At 41.6% G+C, this 8,038-nt stretch overlaps 1 protein-coding gene across 1 annotated transcript; it reads left to right on the top strand.

The window, feature by feature from the left end:
• The first annotated feature begins 592 nt into the window (after positions 1 to 592).
• On the top strand, positions 593 to 7,565 carry peds1 (plasmanylethanolamine desaturase 1). The gene is made up of 6 exons (XM_069704235.1): positions 593 to 807; positions 2,909 to 3,028; positions 3,121 to 3,212; positions 3,300 to 3,444; positions 3,595 to 3,807; positions 3,944 to 7,565. Exons 1-6 carry the CDS (start codon positions 606 to 608, stop codon positions 4,063 to 4,065), a joined length of 894 nt encoding a protein of 297 aa, XP_069560336.1. The 5' UTR covers positions 593 to 605; the 3' UTR covers positions 4,066 to 7,565.
• Positions 7,566 to 8,038: the final 473 nt, after the last annotated feature.

The following is an 8,038-nucleotide window of genomic DNA, read 5'->3' as shown; positions in this document are numbered from 1 at the left end:
ATCAAATGTTCAAATGTAGCGTGAGTAGCAGAAGTAGCAGCAGGTAAAGGAAAACTTCAGCAAACATTTGTCAGCCTCCATTAGTAACCAGTGGCAGCACACAGGAGTACATCTGAGGCAGAGAAACCGTCAACAGGATTTTATTTTCCTTCTTATGAAGGAAAACTAATGTGTTAATTCTTGTTTTGTTTTTCTCCAACTAACTTTAACAGACGTTAAGCCGTTCAAGTCGCACCTGATTAAAATGTTGTCTATCTTTTTGTACTTTTTCACTTTTGCAGCTGTGGCATCAAAACATCTCGCGGGTGACTGAAGTCGCTGGGACACCTGTTCCGGTTTTTTTTTTTTTTTTTTTTTAAGCGCACCTCCAGCAGAGGGCTGAAGAGCCGAGCGGTCACCAGACAGGACGGGTGGGGTCAGGAAATGCAGTCTTACCTCCTCCCTCCCTTCCTCCCCACACACCGCCTCCCTTCTCGCAACCCTCCTTCCCCATTGGTCGCCCGGCCGTCTTCGGAACATTTTCGCGTTCGGCGATTGGCTGCTGCGCTCAGCGGCTCGCGCTTGATTGGTCGAAAACGTCGCGATGTCTGTGGGCTGAGAAGTTGATGCATCCGTTGGTTCCTGAGCTGTGGGTAGAGAGATTGAACAGGGGCCGGGCCCGCAGCGGAGAAATGGCGAGTACGGTCGACGAGAACGGGTGCGGAGTGGAAACGCAGAACCCGGAGCCGCAGGGACCGGGCCGGGGCGCGGCCCGATGGGGCTCACAACACGCCGGTGCCCGAGAACTGGCCAATTTGTACTCGCCAGGTGAGTCGATCCTCCCAGCGGCACCGTCTTATGAGCTTCTCCTCCCCCTCCACCCGGTTCAAAGGTGTCCATGCGTGGCGTTAACATGACGACTATTTAGTTACCAAGAAAACAAACAGTCGTGTGGGGGGGTAAATAAAAAACAACAACTACTATATAAACGAACAAGAGCAGCAGGTTTTCTTTGTCTGCTGGCGTTAGACGACACCGGACAACCAGGGGTAGTTTGTGTGCTTGTTGCAGCCACAATGGTGTAGTTGCACAACAGGAATCATGTGAGATCGGTTAGATTTGTGTTGTTGTTGTTTTTGTTGTTGTTGTTTTTTGGAGTCGCTGTGATGCTTTGACATTTCGAGCATCGGGTAGAGGTTAGAAGAATCTGCTGCTTCTTGCTTTCAGGCTTCACAAGCACTCAAGCCGTGACCTTTCATACCAGTGTTTGCTGCGAAGTCACTGCAACTCCGAAAGCGATGCAAAACAACAACAACAACAACAACAACAACAACTAATGCTCCGGATTGTTTGGACATTTCCATTATTCCACATAAGTAGATGTCCCACCACGCACCACGTACAAATACTTGAGGCATTTTGAGATCCTCGTGTCAAACCCGAGAGGTTTTTTATTTTTTTTTACTGTGTGGCGATCAGACTTGTGTGTGCCAGAGTGGGTTTACTTAAGCCAATAAAGGTGCAATGCCACGTTGGACCTCAAGAGGCGATAGTGAGTCACTTGTACTGTCCAGTTCAGCTCTCGAGAGTTTTGTTAGTTTTTCTGATTTTGCGTATTCTTGGTTAGTAGTTAGCATTTTTTTTTTTTTTAATTTTTTTTTTTATCATTCATTATTTTAAAGTTTGATTGTTCGAACCTAGTGGCGGATCGGCTAAAGAAACGGCGGTCGTTCAACCACACTAAAACCAAGTTTTTCTGTACGACTTGCCTTCACGAGGGCACGATGAATAAACAAAATGCGAAATACACGCCTGCTAATACATTATACAACTTTTCAGACTGGCAGCAGACTGCAAATTGGTCAGTTGTTAAAAAAAAAAAAAAAAAAAGGTTTGAATAGATTCGCGTCCGCTCATTCTTTAGAAAAACAAAGGATTCAACATCACCGAGCGGTGAAGATCTCATCCTGTTTCTCCTCACGCGACAGAAGAAGACGAGATTTTTAGTCCCAGTAGCCAAGCGAGTTGTGACGTGAGGGTCCATTTCACTTCCAGACGGTGTGATTGGTGATCGCCTTTACGACAGCTCAGAAAAATAAACCACCTCCCGAAACGATAAGAAAAAAATGCTCCCAAGTTTGTTTAAGACTTTAACACCGTCAGTAACAGTCGGCTACTTTTATAAGCCATCGCCACACGGCCAACGTTAGCATTAACAGCTGTTTACTCACCGGTCACCAGAGGAAACGTTGGGAGTTCGACATCCAGCTTCATTCCTTTATGCACCAACAGCTGTTTCCTGTTGTGGAAAAAAAACAAAAAACAAACAAACATCAATGTTAACTTTTCTTCTGTTTCATTAGTAGTTTTAGCCACGGTTGCGTTTCCTGTCCCATTCAATCTAACTAACTTAAATTAGACAGTTTTTTTTCTTCCTCTCATGTTGGATTGAAAGTAGACTGGACGCTACAGTGACTCACTATCGCCCCTTTAGACACAGAGTGGTAATACAAGACAGAACACGCTGACATATACGTATATGTCTGATATAACGTTAGCACTGCTTTTTCCTCACATGCTTTGGATAATTTTCATACATTTTTTTTGAGTGTTTAAAACAAAAAAATATTGCCACTTAAAGGCGGCAGCATGCTTCGAGTTGTAAACTGGTGTTTCAGGCCCAGCTGCTCACTGCAAGCGAAGAGCAGAGAAATATAACCACGCTAAGTGTCTCTGTTGTAAAGAACCATTTGATAAGAAGTAATTATGCTGACTAGTTTACTAACCTTAGACTATTTGCCGTGACATCAGGTTCAGTCACTCTGGACTGCAGCGGGGACAAAGTATGACTGATAAACTTAGCAGAAAAGCTGTGTTTTCAAATTTGTCCTTATCTAAATGCTCATGTTTTTTTTTTTTTTTCTTCAAGGCAAAAGATGTCAAGAATGGATGAGTGTCATCCTCTGCTTCTCTCTCATGGCCTTCAATTTCATTCACCTCCTTGCCAATTTCCATTTTGGACATTCGTGGTCCATCCTGTTGGGCATCGGTGAGTACCGAGTGAAAAACTGTATCCTGTCTGGATGTCGTAGCGTCAGCGATTGTCCGTCTTTATGATGCTTTTATTCTTTTCATTTTCAGTGGCAGGAATACTGACCGCGGACTTTGCGTCTGGACTTGTTCACTGGGGGGCTGATACGTGGGGATCGGTGGATCTACCCATCTTTGGAAAGGTACAGTTTGCCACAACTAAAGTCCACTGTTTGCTCTCAAAATAAAAAATATTTGACATAATTTATTCTGCCCGATCTGTCCTGCAGGCCTTTATACGTCCATTCAGAGAGCACCACATCGACCCCACAGCCATCACCCGTCACGACTTCATTGAGACCAACGGTGACAACTGCATGCTGACCATCGTCCCTCTAGCATACATGGCCTTTAACTTCCTCACCCTCTCCCCTGGTGAGTTTTGCGTCAACAAACTGACATTTTCCCCGGCATTAACATCCTGTAATCTGATCTAAGCATTTTTCTTCAAATATAAAACCGCAGAAAATAAAATAAAAGCAGCAACAAAACAAATGACCTCTTTCTGTCTTCCTTCGGCTGCAGCGGAGATTTACCATATGTACCCCTGGTACTGCTACTTGTTTGCGCTGGCCATCTTCGTGACCCTCACCAACCAGATTCACAAGTGGTCGCACACGTACTTCGGCCTGCCTCTCTGGGTCGTGTTGCTGCAGGACTGCCACATCATCCTTCCCCGCAAGCACCACCGCATCCATCACGTCTCGCCTCACGAGACGTACTTCTGCATCACTACGGGTTCGTCTCTTGTTTCCTCGGGGGGGGGATTACAGATATAAATACACCGTGTTTTGAAGATGAAATGCTTACAGGATGAGAGCCAAGCAGATTTGACATTGAGTTCTCTCTTCTTTTTTTTTTTTTTGTCCTCCAGGTTGGCTGAACTACCCTCTGGAGAAGCTGGGTTTCTGGAGAAACCTGGAGGATCTGATCCAGGGTGTGACGGGAGAGAAGCCCAGAGCGGACGACCTCAAATGGGCTCGAAAAATGAAGTAACCCTGCAGGCTGACTGCACCCTACCTCAGAAGACGCTGGCTCCGTCCACGCTTCTCATCCCCTGTTTTGCCTCTTAAACTGTCATCCATAAGAAGAAAAAAACTAACAGATTCTGATGCCATAGCTTTAAGTCTTGCACATATTTATTTTAATTTTTTTTTCAAAAGGAGGGCTTTGTTGATGGAATTTTTCATTACTCACTCATGAAGATAATCTCTTCATATTGCAATATATCCTTAACTCTTTGTATATCTAACACAACTGATCACTTTTCTAAGCCTTTTGCTGAGAACGCGTGGCCATATACATTTGAAATCAACCTGAGGAGATTAAACAAGCCGCCCGCTCTCTCTCTCCACTCGTCAGAAAATTCAGAACAAACACAAGAAAAAATACGTGAAAGAGTGAACGCTCCTTTTTTTTTTTTTTTTTCTCTCTGAAGCCTCAACTCTTCATCTGGATAAATCACATTATATTTAGCACTGCTCTATTATTTGTGGCTCAGTCTGTGCATCTCCACCTTATAACGATGGTGATGTGCAAGTAATAAAATTGGTCTTTGGTCATGGTAAGTAGTCGGGCTACGTTCACATAGGGTATCTGGATGCTTTACCAATGTTGATAGCTAAAGAAGAAATTAATTAATTACATTTGTCAACTTGCACATTTGGCTTCAGCGCTGCACATTTTTGATACTGTTTTTTTTTTTTTTTTTTAAAGACTGTGATGACAAAAAAAAAAGTCAGTTTTATTTTAATACGAACAAACTCCCATTGTTGATTCTAAAACGCAGCCATATTTAATAGTTTGATTATGGATTTGTCAGCCTGAGACAATAACTCCAGTGACAGAGGGAGTGCTAATGCTACCATCAAGATGTTAAAGCAGAACAAATGCCTTTCATTGCTGTCAGATCCAACATTCAGATTTTTGATTGGAATTGCTTGTTTTTCTGATGTGATCCTGCCATCGAAACAGTTCCATCTTTGATGATGGTGCAAACAGAAAGTCTCATTGAAATGTGTGTGTAACTGTAGTCAGTGTTGACGCTTGGCTTTTGGAAAATCCGGGCATGTATCCACTCATCATGCCGTCGTACCTGCTGGATTCGTCCGGCGCTAATAAGTAGTCATGTGTCCTCTGTGGAAAAACGCTTTTCTTTTTGTGTGTGTGTTTCTGTTTTGACTCACGGTAAACAAGCGGTTTTGCATGAAAGAGGCACATGCGGTTTCGTCGAGCTGCCTTACAACACCGCAGATGCAGTACTTGGGTTTCTTTTATTTTTTGTTTCAGTTGCAGCACTTTGCGGTGCTGCCGTCGTTCTGGGGTCTGTGTCTCAGCTAATCCGACACAGACGCTCCAAAGTTATGTGCCAGCTGTGTGTAACATCGTTTTCACTCCTAACATCTCGCTATTCTTTTGTATTAATGGGACGGGACTGTCAGATGCAGAGCGTAACATTCCCGATGAGCGATGTTGCCATTGTGTACCTTCTTGGTAACTGACTCGGTGATGTTACAAGGGCTTCAGTGAAGGCTGACGATCCAGGAATTTCTTCAATCCTACAGATGATATTATTTGGTTGAAAGTTTTTTTTTTTTTTTTTTTTTTATGCTTTAGTTGGTAATTTGTAAATGTATTGTACAGCAAATAACTATGCAGTGTAATAAGAGGCTCTTAACTTCTACGTCTTAACTTATCTGATTAGGTTAAAATGCCTTTTTTTTTTCTAATAGTTTACACACATTTGCTAAATTGGAAAACTGGAGTTGAAAAGAAATTTAGCTACTTAACAAACTGCATGACAAAATTACTTTTACTAATCAAGATGTCACTGCGCAGACGTAAGAATGCGTGCATGCATTTAGCATGTCGGCTTGTGCAAGCAGTGCACTTGGTCACTGGCGTTCCTTTGACTTTGTGAACAGCAGACACTGAGTTAGGGAGGACTGTGCTCGCTCCAGATTAAATGAACAGTACTGCTTTCAAAAGATGACCCCCAAACTTTGACCAGACGGTCCCAGGTTCGAACCACCAAAATGTTGTCCTCATTCCAAGAATATCCCGGCAAAGGTTTCCAGGGTTTAAATGGGAGAAGCGAACTTAGCCGCACAGTTAGGTGGACCAGGTTAAAGGCTTACTTGTTAAGCTTCTGGTGTTGTAGTCAAAGTAGACAGTTAAATGATAGTAATAGTTCATGTTACAGCCAAAGCTATGCTTTTACATTATGTACTATTCCAATTTTTGAATCCTTCATACTTGATTATGTAAGATTATTCACTATAGGTCAACAGCAGGAATACACTGCAGATTGCATAGTGCTTGTAGAGTATTGTGAGAAGCAGTTTTGTGTGCGCTTGGTTGTGTAGTGTAAGATGGTAAATGGAAGGAGTCATTTGTGTGACTGTATCAAAGTTGATGGCCTTAGGTAAGTTAATGATCAGTATTAGAGAACACGTTCTTAGTGTCCTGTCCGACACGCTTGAACTTTAACAGACAAATTTCTGAGTACGAATATTGTTGTTGGTTCTGCTGGATGTTTCGGCGCTTCAGTAAATTGCTTTTTGTGACCTTATAAAGGTAATTTAAATAATTTAAGGATGTTTTGTGCTTTTGTAAATCAGCAAAATGGGGTAATAGCTAAGGATAACAGTTGGAAATACTGGATATGACACGCCATAATTAGTTGGAGATAAACAAAACAATTTCAGATTAAAAATATATCTTTGGAGATCAGCGGGAACTCAAACATCAGTAATCTTTGCTTGGAGTCAGACTTGCTCTAACTGTTGTAGTGGGGAGTCTGACATTATTTGTTATTATTCTCCAGATGATCTCAGGATTGTATTTAAGGTGTATTGTGAATTAGTGACAAAAAAACAACAACTGAATTCGTAAAGTTAAGGTCGTTATTTAATGTATAAAAGTTGTTTAAATCACTTATTTACGTTAGATTTGTTTGGCTAAAATGGCTTTAAATTGCTTTCTATCGTAGCCATGAATCAGTACAGTGAACTCGGCCTCTTGTATTTGAGGTAGAATTCGTCATTGTTTGGTTTGGAGACTGAGTTTTCATCAGTAGATTTGAAGGATATTTTTGTGCGGTTAACTAAATATTTTCATACTGGAAACCATTAAAATGAAAGCAAATGTTAGTAATTGGGATGGGCAGTTGTTGGTATGGTGTAAAGTGTGTTGGAAACACTCTTATAATACTCTTTGAACTTTTTATTGAATTGCCTTATCCTCTCTGATTGATTTCCTGTAAATCTTGCCAACGATGTTGGAAAACAGTTTATTGACTTGACTTTAAATTACCCTTCATTTGACTCTCACTTCTTCTGAGGCAAGACCTACGAGGATGTTGTTGCTTATGTATGCCGGTGGTGATGGAGTTTCAGATATCAGAATAATGCCTTGATGCCTTTTTGTTGTCTTCCATCTGGGAGGCTTACACTGTATATATTAAACTGTATTTATAAATAAACTAATAAACAGCTCTCTCTGTGTTTTGTCTTTGTTTAAAGATGCTTACACAGCATAATCGGTTTAAACTCTGTTTTATGTTTCTGCAGCAAGAGTCTGACGTTTTGACATGTCACAGTAAGAAAAACACACATGTAAACAATAAAACTGATGAACAGGGTCCTTATTTACAGTGACGATTATGAATATCTGCTATTACAGAAAAAAAAAGAAAAAAAAAGGCCTGTTAATACAAAACGAATGAGCTGGCACCTGTTGGGAGGCCAGCTCTAGTTTTCCTTTGTCATTTTTGCAGCCTGACATTTACCACCTCATCTATGACCTCTGACACCACAGATGCAGCTGTCACGTCACACCCCACGCTTACTTCCGACTATGAACAAACAATTGTTTGTATATTTCAGATGAAACACGACTTCTCTTTACACTTCAAGATGTTTGTTACAATAACGAACAGTTCAAGTACTCCGCAGGACTCACCTTTCCT

The sequence above is a fragment of the Brachyistius frenatus genome, unplaced genomic scaffold, assembly GCF_029030835.1.
Source record: "Brachyistius frenatus isolate BFR_SWC_R1_liver_20210118 unplaced genomic scaffold, ASM2903083v1 Contig_50, whole genome shotgun sequence".
Classification (NCBI taxonomy): domain Eukaryota; kingdom Metazoa; phylum Chordata; class Actinopteri; family Embiotocidae; genus Brachyistius; species Brachyistius frenatus.
Note: the sequence above shows the minus strand (reverse complement) of the source record. Positions and strands in the feature narration are given on the sequence as shown.